General features: G+C 33.5%; 3 protein-coding genes and 1 non-coding gene across 4 annotated transcripts; 1 reads left to right on the forward strand and 3 right to left on the reverse strand.

Moving 5' to 3' along the window:
* The first annotated feature begins 3136 nt into the window (after positions 1–3136).
* On the forward strand, positions 3137–7605 carry LOC130799123 (phosphoribulokinase, chloroplastic-like). Its single transcript, XM_057662195.1, has 5 exons — positions 3137–3944; positions 5855–5939; positions 6039–6123; positions 6833–7077; positions 7195–7605. Exons 1-5 carry the CDS (start codon positions 3406–3408, stop codon positions 7444–7446), a joined length of 1206 nt encoding a protein of 401 aa, XP_057518178.1. The 5' UTR covers positions 3137–3405; the 3' UTR covers positions 7447–7605.
* TRNAG-UCC (transfer RNA glycine (anticodon UCC)) lies at positions 5745–5816 on the reverse strand. The gene has a single exon. It is a non-coding gene; the product is annotated as a tRNA-Gly (tRNA).
* A 130-nt stretch (positions 7606–7735) lies between the features above and the next one.
* LOC130799124 (protein BASIC PENTACYSTEINE7-like) lies at positions 7736–10543 on the reverse strand. Its single transcript, XM_057662196.1, has 2 exons — positions 10245–10543; positions 7736–9114 (listed from the first exon to the last, which is right to left on the reverse strand). The coding sequence occupies exon 2, from the start codon at positions 8993–8995 to the stop codon at positions 8321–8323; it is 675 nt and encodes a 224-aa protein (XP_057518179.1). The 5' UTR covers positions 8996–9114; positions 10245–10543; the 3' UTR covers positions 7736–8320.
* A 4890-nt stretch (positions 10544–15433) lies between these two features.
* On the reverse strand, positions 15434–20679 carry LOC130799125 (plastidal glycolate/glycerate translocator 1, chloroplastic). Its single transcript, XM_057662197.1, has 8 exons — positions 20184–20679; positions 19080–19395; positions 18302–18563; positions 17559–17674; positions 16877–16986; positions 16613–16790; positions 16386–16515; positions 15434–15868 (listed from the first exon to the last, which is right to left on the reverse strand). The coding sequence occupies exons 1-8, from the start codon at positions 20472–20474 to the stop codon at positions 15718–15720; spliced, it is 1554 nt and encodes a 517-aa protein (XP_057518180.1). The 5' UTR covers positions 20475–20679; the 3' UTR covers positions 15434–15717.
* Between the last annotated feature and the right edge of the window lie 563 nt (positions 20680–21242).

A 21242-nucleotide genomic window follows, 5' to 3' on the forward strand; every position in this document is an offset into this window, starting at 1 on the left:
TTAAGATTTTTAGTTATGTATAACTTAAGATATAAATGATTAAAATAACGTATTAAATTGCATAATAAAGTTGAATATAGCAACTCAAGGTTATTAGGATTGGGATCTACCTAGGATTGTTGAGGAGTAGGATCAAAATTGGTGGAATCGAATTGTAGGATTGTGTGATCCTACAAATATGCATTAATGTGCTTTGGATTGCTGATTAGCAATTATATTTGTTTTCTTTTTAAGTTTTAAGGTGTAAGTAAAACTTATTTGACTTCATCTATTAAATTTTGAAAAATAAACATTTAATAATGATTTTTAAACTGTACATCAAGAAAAACTTGAATTATATTAAGGTATTGATATAATTATTTATATTCATACATAAGTGAAATCTATATTATATGAAAATACTTTACGATTAAAACTATCCATGTATGATCGAATCGTTGGATCCTAGGATCGTAGAATCACGTTATATCCTACCATCTAAATTCTTGAACTAAGTAGTATCGCATAATTCCACCACATTAAGATCCTACCTACGATCCGGATTAATAGTCTATTTTTCGATCATAAGATTGTAGAATCGTAGATTTTAATAAGTATCAAGTATAATGAAATAACTTAAAAGAGCTTTTTGGTGCCTAGTAGGCTATGTTGATATCAACAAAAGTCATGATGAAAGGTCTGAAGAATTCCATCTTGAGTTGTAATATGTTACGCTAGTCTTATGAACTCATATTGGACGTGGGTATATTTTAGAGAGCTGACTTGGCTAAATCATGCAAAAATACATTATTTGAGATAAAAAATAAAAGTTAAGAAAAAGAAGAATCCGAACAACAAATTATATAACTCATGTAAGTAGATATTGCATGAAGTCCAACTTGGTGTTGTCTCAGTTTAAACAATACTTGTACTTCCTACAATATCTAGCAACAAACTCTGAAAACATTTTTTAGAGGCTTTATAATGAATAAAATATTTTATCTTTGGGGTTTTTATAACCTTATATATTTATATCATATGACCTATATGAAAATTCCCCATAGAGATATAAAATAAAATATAATTAGTCTTTGATTTAGGAGACATTTAATATGTGATTCTTTGTTAGTTGTCTAATAATTAGGAATTAAGTTATATTTTTAAAACCAACGATATGAAGAGTAACAATTTCAATGCAATAAAGGCTAAAAAGGTATTCGAATTTTTTTTTGAGTGACATACGTGGAGATTAATACAATAAAGGCTAAAAGTATAACATAATATAAATTGTTAAAACTAACGTGTAATTGCACGATTATTTGGTAGGATTTTAGGATATTTTAAGTAGGCATATAGGATGAGTCAAGTAGGGTTCACAGTATGTCAAGTAGGCATTTAGTATACCTCAAGTAAACATTTAGGATACAACAAATGGATATTTAGAATACCTCAAATAGGATTTTACAACGTATCAAGGTGGCTTTTTCAACATATCAAATAGAGTTTTACACCATGCTAAGTTGGGGTTTAGAGTATAATTAGTTGGTAATTAATGTAACTCAATTAGGGGTTTAATATAACTCAAGTAGAGGTTTAGGAAGTGTCAATTAGGGATTTAGAGTACCTTAAGTAAGATTTTGTGATACCTCAAGTAGTGATTAAGTGTATATGTAATAAGGATAAAGAATACGTTAACGTATTCAATAGGGTTTTATACTATGCTAAGTTGGGGTTTAGATTATATCAAGTTTATGTTTAGGGAAACTCAAATAGGGGTTAAGGTCCCAATGCATATGTTACATCTGCATTTGCAAATTGTTAATTTTAAGTTGTTTTTAAGGCAATAATAAAATAGTAATAGGCAGAAAGACACGCCTTAGTTTAAAGCATCCGTTCGACTTGGTTGAGTGGACACAAAGTCAAGCAAATTATTGATTACTGGTAGCTTCCATCTCGAATTTTGATCTTTTACACTTATATCTCATCTTCACATATTATCAAACACATTAATACTCCTCATTATTTATCATCGTAAAGTATCTTTAAATTGAGTTATGGTGAACCTCTAACAATTAATTTTATGTAGTTATATTTCATTCATAGCTCAAATAACTAATATAATTATTTAACAATATTAAGATTTTTCTTTCAGTCTCACCTATTATTATTGATTAAATTGTTTAAACACGTATTCCCTAAGTGTTCAATTAGATTGACTTTCCTAATTAATTACTTACTCTCATACAATAATTTAGTTACGATCTTAAAGTCAATATAGTAATTTATTAAACAGGCACATAAAACTCATTGTTAAATCCTAATCCCGATACCAAATTCCTAATATGAAATAGCACAATTATTATCTCAAATATAGACTATAGAGTATAAGATGAAATTCCATTATGTGAACATCACCATCCCATCTTCAAACCTGAAATTTGAAAGCCCTAATGTTGTAAATTGTACTAATCATAAACAGTAAGGAAAGACTAAAGGAGAGTCCAAAAACTTGTGTTCCTATAAATGAATGACAAGAATATTGACCCTTCTTCAATTCCACACCGTTAAACTCTCATCCTCAACCAACCACTTTTTTATTGCCAAGTGGCATTCCAAATATCCAATCTGCAATACATTAACTCCATGCAAATTTTCCATACTTTTTGGCTATCAGAATTCATAATACACCTACATAATCTTCACACCATTTCTTTTTCTTTCTTGAACAAAAATACAAGAGACATACTTTATCAAAATCAAAAAAGTAATCATCAAAAACACCTAAAATACTTTATTTATTTATATTTTTTTAATACAAATAGTTTTATGAGACGGTAAACACACCTCATATAAAGGCTAATAATCCAATTAATAATAATTATAAGAATATGAGTTTTTTGTTTTCCGACAAAAAATATAACTTTTTTTTAACCATACATAAGGAAACACAAATTCTTGTATGAGACGGTCTCACCGTGAGCCATGCCTCATACTTGAATTAAATAACTCAATAATAGAAACTTTTAGCTCATAAGTTCTTTTTTGAGATCGTCTCACCGTGAGACTGTTTCATACAAGACAGACAGACTGATAAGGAAAATGTTAATAACCCATGAATTATAATTCCAAAATTTGTCCCCCAGGCCCCAATCATCAAAAATTATTTCTTTAGCTTTTGAAAACAACATTTTCTTCCCTAGCTATTTGTTTTTCTCTAGATTCTAATCCAAAATTCTGGTCAATTTAACCTTCTTTTCATCAAAAGAAAAACAAAAGCAAATTACCCATTTCAATACATAACTTCCTCAACCCAAGTGATCAAAAATCTCAAACACCCACTTCTTCTCTCTTCCGCTTTCCTCCATTTTTTCCTCCATCTCCTCTAATAAAATAATATATAAAATTCCAAAAAAAAAAGACTAAAAAATGGCAGTGTGCACAGTATACACAATTCCCACAACAACCCATTTAACATTCACCCAAAAAAACCAAGTATACTTCTATAACACAAGCAGCAAAATCAGCTACAATTACAAAAGAGCAAATAATAATACTTATGTGATAACATGCTCAGTGGGTGACTCACAGACAGTTGTGATTGGTCTAGCAGCAGATTCAGGGTGTGGGAAGAGTACTTTTATGAGGAGATTAACAAGTGTGTTTGGAGGTGCAGGTGAGTCACCAAAAGGAGGAAATCCTGATTCAAACACATTGATAAGTGAGACTACAACAGTTATTTGTTTGGATGATTTTCATTCACTTGATAGAAGTGGAAGAAAAAAGAAAGGTGTGACAGCTTTAGACCCAAAAGCTAATGACTTTGATCTTATGTATCAACAAGTTAAGGATTTGAAACAAGGTAAAGCTGTTGAGAAGCCTATTTACAATCATGTTACTGGTTTGTTGGACCCACCTGAACTCATTCAACCCCCTAAGATCTTGGTCATTGAAGGTCTTCATCCTATGTAAGTATTTATGCATGTTTACATTGTTGAAAATAACCTACTTGTGATCTCATATCGAAGAATTAGAGAGAGATTGAAGTTAGACAAGCATATCCATCAAGGTAGCGAAAGATCTTTCAACCAAAATATAACACTAGTTTTTCATTTCTATTGCCACCGTTTATTACCACCTACCAAACGGGCCGTTGATGGTTTGCTCCTCCATTACCAATTGGTTTTAGGATGAAACCTCATTGGGTCTAGGTGCAACCAACTCTCTTCTTGTGCGGGTCTTGTCGTGTATAAGTCCGTTAATAAATTTATCATGCATTGCATTGAGCTTCAAACTAGTTAATAGACTGTTGCGGTTAAATTGTGTAGATAAGATTAAAAATTAGAAAAAATAAAAAATATATGGATACAAATTAAAAAAATATGTAGGTCATTTAAAACTAACGAATCATAAAGTGATTAAAAATGTTGGCAAATTTACGAGGATAGAGAAATTAAGTATGTTGTTCTTTTTAGTTGTGATATGTGTTACAATGCATTACAAGAGTTTTAAACTAATTAACAAACGTTATTTTGTTAGTTTTGATCCTGTTATCATAATTATATTAATGTTGACATATAACTAATAAACAAAAAGATAATTAAAATATAAATCAAGAGGATTAAATTATAAAAAGTGTATCTTTTTTCCTCTAAAAATATAGTGTATCCTTCTCTTGTTGTTATGTGAATGAGTAGCCAAGTACTATTCTTATTCATTAATGAATTTGATGCTAGAGTTCTTGAGTTTTTTTTTATTAGTTTATGTAGATTCCTTTTTTTTTTTTAAAAAAAAAAAGATTATTAAAGTTATGATATTATTCTCTTTCTACTTTTATGAATTTATAAATTGAAACTTAAGATGCATGGATACATCATACATTTCATAGAGAATTAAAGATCATATAATCAGAAATTATGATTAGATAAGGAGATAAATATCCCAAATATGGTTGGCTGAGCCACTGGGACGGCCCTACATTTTTAAGGGCCCGGGGTAAAAGATTATTTATGGCCCATATATATAGAAAGTTCGAACTTTAGCACTAGTTGAAAACCAAAATTTTTTAGAGACCCTGGGCGTAGGCATGACTTGTATTTGCTTAGGATCGGCTCTAAGGTTATGGCAATGTCTTTATCAAATTCCATGAGCTATTGTTGTGAGTGAGCATCTTTCCATAAGATTACTTCATATAAGGATATTATACTCATAATATGTATTAATTAAACTATTTAACCCATATATAAGACGAGTTTTGATAAGACCAGCATTATATTGTGTATCAATTATCATAATCCCATTCAAATCATACTTGTACTAACCGGTCCCATTTCGAGACTGATTTTGTACCTTGGCTAATTTTCTTGTGTGGTGTATTATTTGCCATGCAAACCACTAATCCTCCCTTCATTTGTTTTGCCAATTTTATTTTAATGATGGAACAATCTTATTTCTTCTCATTTCATACACTTTTATAAAAAACTTACGCAAGACAAAGAAAATAATTTTTAAAGACTATAGTTAATATTAATTATAATTGAAAATTACTAAAGACTAAAGGATTTACTATAGTATATGGTAATTATTTACTCATAAAATATGTTTATAAATAATTAAAATATAAAAAATTTAAATTGTTTACTAATACAAAAAATTTTTTAAAATGAGGAAAAACATGGTGAATATTTAAAATTATCTACTTATAATTGTATTATGGCATAGTTTTTATTTTTATTTTCATTTAAAAAAGATGATAAAAACAAATACAATGCGTTTGCCGGGAGTCGAACCCGGGTCTATTGCTTGGAAGGCAATTATCCTAACCGTTGGACTACAAACGCTGGTTTTAATATGATATTTTCGTCATTTTATTTAACAGGTACGACGCACGTGTAAGGGAGTTATTAGACTTCAGTATCTACTTGGACATTAGCAATGAAGTCAAATTTGCCTGGAAAATTCAGGTATGAAATATTATGATGTAATTAGGTGTTATATTATGAACATATGTTTGTTAAAATACAACATAAAAACTACTAAGATGGTATTTTTAATGCATTCAGAGAGATATGAAGGAGAGAGGACATAGTCTTGAAAGCATCAAAGCTAGCATTGAAGCTAGAAAACCTGATTTTGATGCTTACATTGGTAATTTTCTACTATATTTCCTCTTTTTTTTCTTTCTGTAATTAACTTTCAAATTTATAATTTAGAAAAAATTAAATAAATTTACTAACCACTTTTAATTGGGTTTCATTGTCGATACCAATCTTTTGAGATTAAGCAGGCACTGGCATTTTTTGTTTTAACCGTCTCTTTAATTATCATAGTTATGGAATAGGGTGGATTTTTTTCTTCAGTTGATTGTTGATGATCAAGTCCCAACTATTGGGATGGTTTATCCCAAATCGATGAATTAAAGATAGAGTGCACACTTTATAAGTTATTGGAGTCCTTTATCCCATTGCCGTATGGTTTTGGATGGTATCTCCTTAGTTTATCAAGTGTGCACACCTCGTGTTTTTCCGATTATATACCGGTAGAGGCGTTCAAAACAGACCCGATAACCCAAATCCTACACAACCTTGTAACCGAACCCAATTTGATATGACTTCAAAAATAATTTACAATTATGTAAAAAACAATATGGATACAAGATCCGATTTCGAACCAACTCAAAACACCTAATCCGAAACCAACCCGATAACCCGAATGAATGCCTCTATATACTGCTATTAACATGCCCTTTACCCTCTATCAAGCTCCCTCATAGCTGACGCTAAATATTTGATCATTAACTAGTCATTGCAAGATGTAGGAGAGAAATGTGATTGTGAGTTTTCTAATATGAGTGCAGATCCACAAAAACAGTATGCTGATGTAGTGATTGAAGTATTGCCAACCCAACTCATTCCTGGTGATGATGAAGGCAAAGTGTTGCGAGTTAGGATGATTCAGAAGGAAGGAGTGAAGTTCTTCAACCCAGTATACTTATTTGATGAAGGATCCACCATTAACTGGATTCCCTGTGGTAAGAAACTGACTTGTTCTTACCCTGGCATCAAATTTTCCTATGGCCCAGAAACCTACTATGGCAATGAGGTAGCACTTATCAGAATCTATACCCTCGCAACTCACTTTACATGTTCAGAAAAATAGCATAAATATCGGGTATTATTCTGTTTCATTCAATTTGCTACATTTTATCTGATCTTGCAGGCGACTGTGGTCGAGATGGATGGACAATTTGATAGACTAGACGAACTAATCTACGTTGAGAGCCATTTGAGCAACCTATCAACCAAGTTCTACGGTGAAGTCACGCAACAAATGTTGAAGCACCAAGAGTTCCCTGGAAGCAACAATGGAACTGGTTTCTTCCAAACTATCATCGGATTAAAGATCAGAGACCTGTTTGAGCAAATCGTTGCCAGCAGGTCCGCAACCCCTGCAGCTGCTGCAAAGGCCTAAAGCTCAAGCTAACAGATAGTTTTCATCATGCCTATCCGAATCCGAATCTCAAAATTTTCCTCCTCTTCATTCCATCAGTTACCTTTTCTTCTTGTATAAGTTATTTAGGCTACACTGAAGTAAGAGATGTGAAATGCAATGCAAATGAAATTCATAGCATCTGGAATTCAGTTCCTATTTCTTTTGTCTGTCAAGCGCAGAGGTAACTGCGTCGACATGCTCAAAACATATTGAACAATTATATACTCGTAACACCGAACATCAATGGGCATCCTGTCAGGTAAGATACAAGCTTCTACTTCAGGACATGTAGCGCCTTATTGGGTGGTGGGTAACAAACATGGGCAAATCAAAAAAAAATTTATTACCTGGGCCAATATCATGACTCTCGTTAGCATGGTGTAATTAGTTGGAAACGCCTTTGTCAAAGCGCATAGAACGTCGTGGTTTCGAAAACTAAACATCATTTCAACATACTACTTGATCTTTCATGACCCGGGCCAATGCCTATGTCAGCCCAGGTCTAGACATGTCCCTGGTCACAAAGTAGTCTCAAGTTTAACAACACAATAAGTCAGGGTCTAGCTTATGAAGCGTGTGCACCTCATATTTTCCCGATCATATGCTAGTATTGACAATAAATCCAAATCAGTTTAACAAAACAACAAATACTTCCCATATATTTCGAATAAAGAGACCATAAAAGATCATACACTAAAGAAATCGAACATGTTCAAACATCTACAAACCCATATTTCAAATCTGAACTGCTCGAATATAAACAATAAGATTATGCCTACTTAAAAAAATGATGCAGATAGTGAAACAGAAAACAAGCAACAGAAGCACATCCATCAAGAAACTAAGACCTTTTTCACTTAATAGTCACAAACTTGTTGGTACCATGCTTAGCCCAATGATTTTTCAGGTCAATTGGAACTGTAAAGTCATAACCCTCAGCAGCAAGTCTATGGAGGAGTTTATCATAAGCTCCATGGCTCATTTTCCGTCCAGCGAGACGTGAGCCAGGTCTTGTGGCATTCATAGGCAGCGGATACTCTGATATATTAGTTGTGCAACACGATGATTGCCATCCTCCTGAACCCCATCGGTAGCACTGCCGAGCAGCACCAGTACAAGTACATACTGGTGACGGGTTTCCAAAAGCATCCATACTCGACTCATGGCCACGGGATTTCAGGTTTTTTCTCTCTTTAGCCTTTGAAGGCAGACCTTTTTTAACTCCCAGTTTAGGTTCCTTTGGTGCACCATCCTTAGAGCTCTTTTTCGAAGTCTTTGGTTTTTTAGTAGGCTCAGATGGCATAGGCTCCGCATCCACGACATTATTTACCGTCTGATTTATGGGCATGCACCGGATGGGGATAGCAGCCAGCCCTCCGTCTGGATTGTTTTGAGTTCCTTGGAACGGATTGAATACATTCCTTGTTGCCGCTAGATAACTACTGGGGTTAAACCATGAAAAATGAGAGCCAGATCTACTTGTATTTGCCTCAGGTATCATCGAGTAGCTTGAGCCAAACGTGCCCATATTTAATGTTGTAATTTAAAAGCAGTAATTGACGGATGAAAACAGCAATCGTTGTACGTGTTCTAACGGTGGAGATTCACGCATCAATCATCGAAATTCCAGATAAGTGACCGAGGCACCTAGTAACAATGCAAGAAAAAAGAAACCAATGTTCAATCTTCTTTTCAGAATGATAATACCTACTCGTTCGCCCCTCTGATTTCGCTACATTTGTAGTAAAATGCTCACATTGGGCTAGCTGATAAAGCAATCATAAAACAGTATGATTTACATATGTGATTGAACACCATCTATTTATTTCCATAACACAATCATTAATCGAAACATTCAATGAAGAGTTCAAAAGGCATGTCTCCTAAGGGCAACCTAGAATGGAGACAATAATGCCACATTTATCGAGGATGAAGGGTCTAATGAAATTGGACTTGAATTAGACTTGATCTATCATCTATTGTTAAAGTATATAACACGTCCTGGGCCTCAATCATCAGCTTAAACTTTTAGTTGGTTTCAGGATTTCTAGAAACTCAATCAGTATGTAAAAAACCATTGATATAGCATTAACCTAAACTTTTTCCAATCTCTATATATGATTCCCAAATTTTAAGCAATCATTAATCAAGGATTGAAATTCACATCTAAATTTTTTTTTCAAATCCCTTGCACAAAGATTTCTAGTGACTAACTGACAATGTATGAAGATCAACTAAAAGCCAAATCCTTAGACACTCATCCAAACAATCTTAGCTTGTTCCACAAAATTGGATAGTATTACTTTAATACTTTGATCAAATGAACACAATATAGCATAATCATGCATATTGAAGCAATTTGATCAGATTGAACAGGATGAATTTACATACAATGAGAAATTAGCAAAGAACCCATAAACTTAAACATCAAAATCAGAAATCCCAACATCTTATTTCCATAAAAGCAGGGATTTTTCCTTGGAATGCATAAACAAAAAAGTCTTGAATCATAAAGAGAAAAACCCTATTGATCAAAAGGAGCAATGAGAATATACAGAAGTATAAGCACAAAACAAGTAAAGAACAAAGGATCAAACATCACAAAATGACAATTTGAACATAAACCCAAATAGTCAAATCCAACAAGCAGAAAAATGATTTTAAAAAAACCCAAAAATTCCATATACCCAGAACCTAAAAATTGATCAAAACACAATTAAAGGTACTTAAATTGCAAAGATTACTTAAGATAAAAGGAGGGAGAGTAAAAGAATAACCAGAAAATGAAATCAAAAAAGGTTCAATCTTTGAATTTAGAAACTATAACCAACAGCAGTATAGAATTGGGGTTGAAAAGTGGAAGAAGATTTATAGGTTTCTGAAAAAGGCTCAAAGGATTAGGCTACGAATTGGGGAGTGAAGGAATCTAAGACCATTGAAGAAAACAATGGTGAGAGAGAGAAGAAGAGGTCATGGGCTCATGGGGTGCTATTGCTAGTTGCTACTACTGTTTGACATCTTTTGACGGGTAGTGGTGGCCCACCTTGAAGAAAATTGATTTCTTGTTGATTATTGGAGTTATTTTTGATAGGTTTGCACTTACTTCTTGTAACACCAATCAATGTATCTATCAATCATCAAAATGGAGTATATGTAATATACCAATAGGAGTAAAAAAATATATATGTGCTCTATTTTTTTCACTAAATACTAATGCACAATTATGTATTTTAGATAGTATAGGAGAAATGGTCATTTAAAGCTTTTTCTAACAATTCTATTTTTATTTATGGAGAGTTTTAATTCTATTAAAATATATTTATGTTTTTTGACTATGTTTTATGATTGTTGAAATAGAGTTGTTGGAATATGTCTATGAATTATGTTGTTTCATTCATTTGGAAACATATAATTTTGATTCTATTTTCCCTTCTTTTATTTACTTGTGCAAGAGTTGTATTTGCTCCACACCTCAAATAGTGAGTGTATATTGCTTTTGGTGGGTAAGATTAGACCCATTAGGAGATAACCATGGCATAATCTAACCTTGAAAAAGTCTCGTCTATTTACATTTGGATAATACAACAATAATTTGTGTCACATCATATATTTCCATATCAAACGCATGCTAAACACAACTCTAACACGTTTCTCATATAACAAATGTTATGGATATTATTATTACTAATGTGTGTTGATGATTCTATAGCTATAAGGAGACATTGAAAAGACCTTGAAAAATGTCTATATTTCCAACAGATAGTTCCATAAAAATATGATATCTTATGTCAAAATTTGATGAAATAATAATAAGTTAATTAAAAGCATAGGAACATGGTCTTCTCGTTTATTTTTGAGCCTATAAAAACTCGCCATTTTCATGGCTTCTTTGAACCATTTTCCCTTGTTAATCCCTTAACTTTAGTTCATTTTTATTGAACTAAAATAAAAATCGGCTACATTTTGAGGTAACTTTCATAATTTTTGGCCTTAATCTCCAAAATCAACCCCCTGTTCTTCAACTGCCATTAACGTTTCTTCAAAGCTTTGTTTTAATTTGATTTTTGAGTATGAAAAACAAGAAATCTACTAGTTCTTCAACAATTCCTAGTTATCTTTATGATGGCCTTTGTGATTATGAGGATTTATGTTCGTGTTCCTTACATGGTCGGCCACATTCATACTCAAATGAGATTTTAAGGTGGTTTAAGAAAGAACTTGACGCCTATCAAAAGTCCATTGAAGAAGACGCATGTTCACAGTATCGCGAGACTATTTCTTCTCCTCTTTCTTATTCATACCTTAATGGAAAAGATCCCCCTTTGAAGATTGTTAATTTTGTGTATGATTCTCCTACTAAAATGACTCCTTCAAGTCTTTCGGTTGAAGAAGACCCAAATTTGGTAGTTTCTGATACTCTTGAAGAAGTACTTGTTGCTAGGGAAAAAAAAAACCCTAAGAAACGTTGTTGATGATTGTAAGGCATTTATGTTTATATTTTTTAATTTCATAGCTAAGAACAATCGAAAATTTGGGCTTTAGGATGTCATTTATGTTTAGGATGTCATCTGATTCTGAGCTTGATTGAGGATCATATTGACTTGATTCAAAATATCATGCCCCCTTGATTTCGTCCTCACTTCCTAAAGCCATGAATAAGGCTGTGATGCAGTGTGCAATTGGATTTTTTTGTGGGTGATTGGTTATAATTTTCAGCACAACACCTGCTTATACTTGGTTTAGCAACTGTTGAATTTTTTTTTGCTGTTTTTGGTGTTTTGGGGTTTCAGCACAACAACATTTATATCAATGGTGTTTTTGGGTTCGCAAATGGAAGATGATGATTCTGATTATACTTGGTTCAACAACTTATATACTCCCAAAACAGAATTTGGAAGGTTTTTTTGATGATTATACTTGTAATCTTTGATTAAATAGATTTAATGTATTAATCCATATACTTAAAAATTGCCCATTGCAATTATTTGTTCCTGGATAAGTTAGTTGAATTCCATTTTGGTTTTTGCCATTTTTCCTCATTTTTTTAGAAAACCCGCAAAAACTTTCTAATTTGGAAAATTTAGTGGGTTTGTTACTCCAAGTGTATTTGTAAGGTTCTCTCTCATCAATTAAATGCAATTATTTTTTTGTTCTTTAAATTTTGTTTTATTTTAATTTCCTCTCTCATACTTCCAATACAATCATTATTTTACACCACTAATCTAATTAAAATAATACCCACTACAATAAAAGATTCTGTTTTTCTTAATAAGTGTGAAAAACTCAAAGTGGACAAATTTAAAAGAACGGAAGGAGTAACAAAATCGTAGTAAATATTTCATTATCAATAATCATCATATTCTTCATTATAAATACTACCTCCAATTCACTACTAATGTCCTATTTGCTTAATGCACTCTTTCACTACTAATGTCCTATTTGTTTTATGCATTCTATTCAATGTACTTATTCAATCTTTAATATCTTTAATTGTGTATAATTAAAAATTATGAAAAGTTGATATGAATAATCTTTACATTGAGACGAATTAAATAAGATCTCACTTGACTATGTTTTAACTTATAGATTAATAATAAAATACAAATTAAAAGTAAGTGATGAATAGTATCCAAAAAGCAAATAGGATATAGGTAGTGAATTGGAGGGAGTGCTATATTTTCAGATTTAATATTCAATGAGATATTTATGGCAAATACATATAGCAGCTTACAACATCACTTTGTTGCCCAGACCACCAACGACAAGCCCCTCGCATGTCTCCTTGGTCTCTTGAACCCCCAGTTTCATGACTACTTCGCTCGCTGCAAATCACTACCCGTACACTCTCTTTTCCACAACACAAACAAAGAAACAAATAACAACACATAAACTCTGATTAATATATAAAAAAAGTAGAGTCATTTTTTGATTTTACTTTTGCACACACTTTGGATCCAAAGATAATAAATTGTCCCTGTACTAAATGCCAAGCTGAAAAGATGCATGGTTTAGTAGAGATATTGTTACACGTTCCAACAATGATTTACCCAACAATTTTTGATACTTAAAATATTTTGTTAATAAATTATGAGTGAATAACTTGTATATTATATGTTTTCTTATGAAATTAGGACTCGGTGTTGGATATTATAAAATATGAGGCATTCCAATCAAAATTTTTTTTTACGGAAAGACCAACATAACATTCATTTTCAAAATTAATCTCAACTCATGACACAACTTATGAAGACGATGCATACCACAAAAAATGAGATTGTTGAACTAAAGGCTGAAATTGTCGAACAACCTTCTCAATATGGATTAGTATGAATATATTTTATTATGTTAATAATCTATCAAGCATCCAAATGATAGTTATAATTCTACATTTGTTTATGTACAAAATTGTAACTCATAGAAGGCACAAGGCAAAACGATGTGTAACCAGCATTTGGGGATGCTAATTCAGTTAGCAATTCAGGTAGTGTACAATATGTTCATTTCTTGGTAGTTCACTTATACTTTGTCATACCTTTTAATATTATAATTCTATAGAGATTCCAATTGAACATCGTTCTACAACTCTTCAAGGCGTTCATGCATCACCACCCGGTGCTTATGTTCCTTAATGGTGCAACTACTCCACATCATACTCATGTTTCAAAAACATGTAGTGTATAGTAAGTTCGTTTCTAGGTAATTCACTTATACTTGTCAATACCTTTAATCATTCTGATCTACGATTCTACGATCTTACGATCTAAAAATAGGTGATCGATCCGGATCGTAGGTAGGATCTTAATGTGGTAGAATTGTGCGATCTTACTTAGCTAAAGAATTTAGGTGTTAGGATCATAACACGATTTTTCGATCCTACATGGGTAGTTTCAATCGTAAAATATTTTCATGTATACATATTTCACTTACTTATAAATATATATTTGAAATAATTATATCAATACCTTTATAAAATTCAAGTTTTTTTTGATTTGCAGTTTAAAAATGATTATCAAAAATTTTTTTTTAAAAAACTTAATAGACGAAGTAAAATAAGTTTTAACTACACCTTAAAACTTAAAAAGAGAACAAATATAATTAATAATCAATAATCCAAAGCACATTAATGCATATTTGTAGGATCACACGATCCTACGATCCGATTGTACCGATTTTAATCCTACTCCTTCAACGATCCTAGGTAGAAACTCGATCCTAACAGCCTTGTCTTTACTATTATTAATCTATAAGAATGTCGATTGAACATGGTCCAACAACTTTTCAAGTTACTCGTACTCCAATCTCTAGACAACTAGTACCAATATCCCTTGGTGATGCAAATGCTCCACATTATGCTCAAGTTTCAAAATCATGCAGTGTACAGTTAGTTCATTTCTAGCTAGTTCACTTATACTTGTTAATATCTTTAATATTATTAATCTTTAGGGTTGTCGATTGAACATGTTCCTACAATTCTACCAGTACATATGTCCTTTGGTTGTGCAACTAGTCCGCATCTCTACAACCAAGCCTTATTTAATTTGCCCATGAACAATTGTCTAACATTTGTGCATTAGCTCGTTTATTTCACATATACATTGCCTACAAAAATAAGGATTCTGAAACGCAAGTTCAAATAAACTTTTGAAACATTAATAAGAAGATTTAGGGCTATCGTTGTGGACATGTAGTTGACATGAGCTAATAGTATAATGAACCGAGTTAACACTATTTAGTATGCACCACTTAATTTTACTTTAAAACACACCTAAATTAGAGCTTCCACCCCACTTAATAACCTCTTGATTCGTGGGTTTGAATCTTATCAATTATCACCCCAACATCACGATACAGGGCGATTGTTGTAGACTTGTGGTTAACTCGTCGTTCTTATATCCGCGTTGAAGTGATACCCCAAAAGTCGAGGCTTATGTGCTAGTAAATGAATTCGATAAAGATGACAAAAGGATTGAAAACAAAACATCAATTCCATCAGAAATGCTGATAGTAATAAGGATATTAGGCATTTATCAGTAGTTTACAACTGCCTAAGTTCTTAAAAATATGAACAATTGAGGACATTTCAGAAAGAACATTGTCAAGACTAAACCTCTAGAAAAAGAATATTTTTCGCTACGATTCAGTGTTATGTACAAAGAACAATGATGATTATGTCACTTTGTAAATTTCTGAGGGAAAAACACTTGAAATAGAAGAAAGGGAAGACTTTACAGACTAACAGCAGAAGTGTAATCAACCAACCACAGCTAGCAGGCTTTGTCGGACAGCAGGGATAGAGCATAGTACGGAGCCAACTATGCCTGTGAGGGCATACGCAATAGCGCAAAAAGGGAGTGCCTCGGGTTCTTTTGCTGATAATGCAGCTGTTCCTAGTCCATGAGCACTATATTCAACACAAAAATGTACGTTTATGGGTTAGTCACGGTAATGTATGCCTTACAATGAACTAATATCGGAGGGGGGGACTAGGGGTGTTCAACGGGCCGGCCCCCATTTTGAGCCCATATCTGGCCCGTTTCTAGAAGGGCTTTGTAAGGGCCGGGTTATAAAAGGGCTCAATAAGGGTCGAAAACGCGCCTTTGTAAATAGCATAATTAATGTATAATTTAAATATTATAAATGACAATTTCAATGGGGATTATTAATATTTTTTCAATTTTAATTATGTTATAAATAGATAAAGGGGATTAAAATAAATTTTCGTAATAAAAACGGTTCGGGTTGGGCCGGGCCGACTTTCAAAGTCCAGCCCTTTTAAAGCCCATATTAAGTTTAAAGGGCACTTATCCGACCCGACCCATTGAATACCTTAGGGGGGACCAATCTGAAGTTTGTAAATGGCCGAGTTAAACAAAAAACGTGTAAAAGCAGGCAGTTGATTCATGTAATATGTTTCACACCTAGATGCAGTTGCTATGCCTCGAGCAATGGGGTCACGGAACTGAAGCTTATCGAGCACAACTTGCACGAAGTTTGCCCCAACGAGGCCAGTCAGCACTACAACAGCAGCCGTCAGGGATGAATTTGTACCTGAACAAGCAAGTGTTATCAGACTTTTCTAGCATATCGGCTGCAGTGTGTAAGAAAGAAATTCGAGAAAAAAGATGACTGGCTTAAAGCTTTTAACCTTCGAATAAGGAGACAATGCTGAGGGCTAAAGCCACAGTAATGCAGCGCGGCAAAATTGATATAGTTAAAGATTTTTCAAGTCCAACAAGACGTCCGATGAGAGCCGTTGAATATAAAGAGAAAAGTGTTGAAACGATGATAGATGTGAAGATCTCTGCTGCATGCCTCTTCACAAGCTGAGAAGTAATGAATATCACAAGTTTGAGAGTTAGACATAGTTTTCAACGTACGTCGTAAAAGTATTGGGAGAAGCTTTCCGTACTTTTCTCTGTTTGAACATCGAAAAAGCAAAGGAGATGATAACAGATCCCAAGAACCCCATCAAAATATCACCGGCTCCAGGGTCTGTTGATACCTTTGTAAGGTAATATCCTTCATGAATGCACACATCTAATGTTAGCACATGATCAATAAGTAAAGCTAGTTTTGATTAATTCTACAACAAATTTCCATAATTCCGACCCCATTAAATGGCACCCACCTAGGCTTCACCTTGAAGGGGGTCGGGGGAGGGGAGCAAATCTGTCATATGATTCGTTAATGTCCTCACAATTCGTGAATCAAAAAAGCGAATTATGGTCTGCTAGCGAATCGAAAAATCGCAGATCACTTTGAGCGAATCGCGAATTAAAAGGAATTAGTAGTGACTTCAAGTGTATGAAATAGACTCGAGAGAAGGAATGAGGAAATCAAGCAAATCCTTTAGGTAAAAACTAGAGCCGACCAAGGTTCAGGACAAATCCCGACAGACTTAGGAGGGGAAAATGGCAGCCCAAACTCGGGTAGATCCATACTTGATCAGCTTTTAAGAAAAACTAACATAATACACACGCAGATGATACACACCAATTGCTGGTTCTTGACAAGCCAGCTATGACCAGGCCCAAGCAGGATTAATTAAAAATGAATATTACAACAGACAATGAGCAAAGTTGGTTCCAAACCTATAACAGGCTCAATTCCAGATTTTGAAATATATCCAAAGGCAAAGGCTGCCAAATCTGCCGCAAGTGCACAACATATAATTGGATGAAACAGCATCTTCAAGACAGAAGGTAACCTAAATGCAAAAGGAAAAGAAGTTCAGGTTCCCAAATCAATAGGTATCTTGTCATCCTTTAATAAAAAAAAACTCATAAAACCAGTAACATACGGCGTGCACACGGTCCCATTTGGTCTAGTCTGATATTAAAAATCAAACCAAACCAAAATTCCAGTCTGGGAAATTTCTAGATTGGATCGGACTGTTTGAATCATCAGACTAGATAGGACCAAACTGTTCTGACAACGATCTGGACTGGCCTACGGTTTGTTTTTCAAATTAATATATTTTTACGAAAATATTTCGCATATATAAACGCCAGGTATAATAATTTGTAATTAGTTGATTGCATCAACATCATTCAAGTGTATATTACTATATAAAAATAATTATGTCTCGAAATATCTAAGTATCTAAGTAGCAACCTTATTTTTATAAAAAAATTATGGTTTTTAGTAATAGTACAGTTTGTGATCTGGTCTGGTCTGAAAAATAAAAAATCAGAACCAGACTGTAAACCGTAATTTTTTTTTGAAAAAACCATACGAGACTGTTTAGACCGTAGACCAGACCAAAAATTAAAATTACGGTTTGGTCCGATTTAGTTTACGGTTTAGACCAAACTTTGTTCAACCTAGAACATACCCAGAGCCAATCATGTAGCCTAGTACTGTTGCTGCGAGCAGAAACGGAAGGCAGGTGCGAGCAGCAGTTCCCAGGATAGTTGGATATAGGTAAGCGCCAGCGAATGATGCAACAAAAATGGCACTCCAAGCCCACACTTCAGGAGCAGAAAAGGGAGGTGGTTTTGCCATTGGTTCAGCAGGTATCATTTCTGTTTTGACAATGTTCCTAACAGTAATAGCTGTGTAACCAGCAACACACAGCGAAGCTAACCACCCACCAACTACAAGGAACTCAAGATAGAAACACAGACATAAATCAGTTCCAGAACTATATAATATTCATATAGCATAGCCATATGCCTACATGGGAAACAAAAACAGAATTATGTCCTGTAAATAGTAAGGGAAAGTCACACATTGTCAATTTACTTCATGAATTAGAGTACATAGAACTTACAATTTAATGGTTATGTTCCTGGATTTTGATTATATAAAAAATTACCCAACAAAGTAGAAAAAGGCATTGTAATAGTCATAGTTATCAGAATCCCGATTCTGATCTACAATTCTATGATTCTACGATCCTAAAATAGGCGAGCCATCCGGATCATAGGTAGGATCTTAATATGGTAGAATTGTGTGATCCTACTTAACTAAAGAATTTAGGTGGTAGGATTATAACACGATTCTACGATTCTACAATCTGATCAAGAATACGACAACGATAAACTAACTACAATTGAAACCATAAGCAGGAAGGAAAAGTGCGTATGTAAAGCAATACGAACAAATAATACCTAAAATGCCAACAATCTTCAATCCAGAAGCCGCAGGTATATCTCTAACAGCAAGAGGCAAAGCAACAAGAGAAGGAACATAGAATAATGGAAGCCATCTTTGAATGAACAAGAAGGCTGGCTCAAAGAAGCTCATTACACTTGCTGCAGCAGCAGGTATCACAGTATCAAGGATCATTAGAATTGAAAATGTACAGAACATTCCAAATAGTGCACTTGGAAATTTGATTGATGCAGATACAAAAGCTTGCTTCAGCAATTTATCTGTTGCTACAATAATTCCAAGTGAAACAACCAAATGTAGTACACCCAACACCTGATTACATTAATAAAGACCAATTCATCATCAAATTCTCGGACAATTAGCCAGATCAAAATAATTAGGCAAAACTTATCGTCGTATTGGTACACATTATACTTCTTTTGTTTCATAATGCTAGCAAAGTTTGATTATTTCACCAAATATCTTTACTGATAGAGTATATAACATCCCTTGAGATGGTAATTATCAACTACAATTCACTTGAAGCGGTATCAATTGCTAAAGTTCGAATCTCATCCACCCCTCATTTCAAGTGAAATTATTAGCACCATGTATAACGACATGTGCTCCATCCATACTTGTGGCCTAAGTGGCTCTTGTGTGAGAGGAAGTGATATAGTATATAACACATCTTGGCCTCTAGGGCTACAAGCCTTCAACCATAAACATTACCTTAAGCGTTTTGTTTAGTTGATTCCTTGACTTTTATCGATACATAGAATAAATATTTAGCATCAAATCAATACAAAATTCTGTGAGCCTAGTTAGATTCGTCTAACAATATCGACTTCCATATAATACCCACAACATGATCAGATTAATTAGCACAGGATGAATGAATGACAATCATCAACAACAATGCTGGACTTAATCCCAACAATTTGGGAGCAAAAGACAATAAAATTTCAAAATTTGAAGCCATTCCAACAATTTGGGAATGAATGACCATCAAAATAAAAAATTTGAAGCCAACCCGACAATTTCCACTCAAAACAATCAACCTTTTTCCAATGGGAACACAAGATTAATATACAACAAAACTAAGAAACTTTGATACTTACAGTCTGAAAGATGGAGGAAGTAACTCCATTTTCGGAACTTGAACTAACAGATTTAGCCGAAAAAGCACCAGTTAAGCGACTTTTATGAGGACCCAATTGCAAGAATCGATACCCATTGCCAACAATTTTAATGGGTACTCCAGATTTTTCATGATTTGACTGACATTTAATGGGTTTAACACCAACATTAAACGAAAATTGGGGTTTTTCCTTAACAAAATCTCTGCGCATTAGACGATTCAATGAAGGGCAAATTGATAAACTAGTAGCAACTGCCATGGCAGTAGCCATGGTAGTAGAATAGGAAGGTTGTGATTAGTGAGGATGTTAGTTTGAGACTCACAAAAAATGTGAATTGGTGGGGTTTTGTGGCATATTTATTGATTGGAATTCAGAAATCATAAGTGGGGCCGTGGATTGTTATGTATGGATACAAAATGGCCGTTAGTATCAAATGGATATAGCAAGAAGCATGAAGATCATCTCATGGGGTGAAATTCTGAATGTGGTAGTGAATGTCTAAATGATCATGTCACTTAACAAGAAATGTAAATCGGTGAATGATAAATAAAGTTTTATCGTAACGTTATTTGATACGACATGTCATTTAACAAGAAATGTAACTCATTAAGCTTATATTTAAGTCATAATTTTTCTAATTATTTAATGCGAATGATATAGATTATTTTCCAACACTTTCTCTCACATGTTAACTCATTTTTAATTGAGCGGGAACGTTATTTTTCCGAACCCACAAGTTGTTTATTATGGAAGACCGATTTTATTTTGTTTTCAATTAATTAGAAAACTTTCGACGTTGATATCATGATAAATTTAGGCTTTTACACAAGACCGCATAAGAAGAGATTTGACCGGACACAAACTCGATGAGGTTCTATCCTAAAACCAATTTGTTATAGGAGGAGTGACTCATCAAGAATATATGTTAATCAAACCCTCTCTAATTGTTCAGTATGGAATCACATGTAAATTATTTTTCCAACAATGATACTTAAATACTATTAGTAAAAATTCATTGTTATTGCACTGGCGATAGTG

The sequence above is a fragment of the Amaranthus tricolor genome, chromosome 14 (assembly GCF_026212465.1).
Source record: "Amaranthus tricolor cultivar Red isolate AtriRed21 chromosome 14, ASM2621246v1, whole genome shotgun sequence".
Lineage (NCBI taxonomy): Eukaryota > Viridiplantae > Streptophyta > Magnoliopsida > Caryophyllales > Amaranthaceae > Amaranthus > Amaranthus tricolor.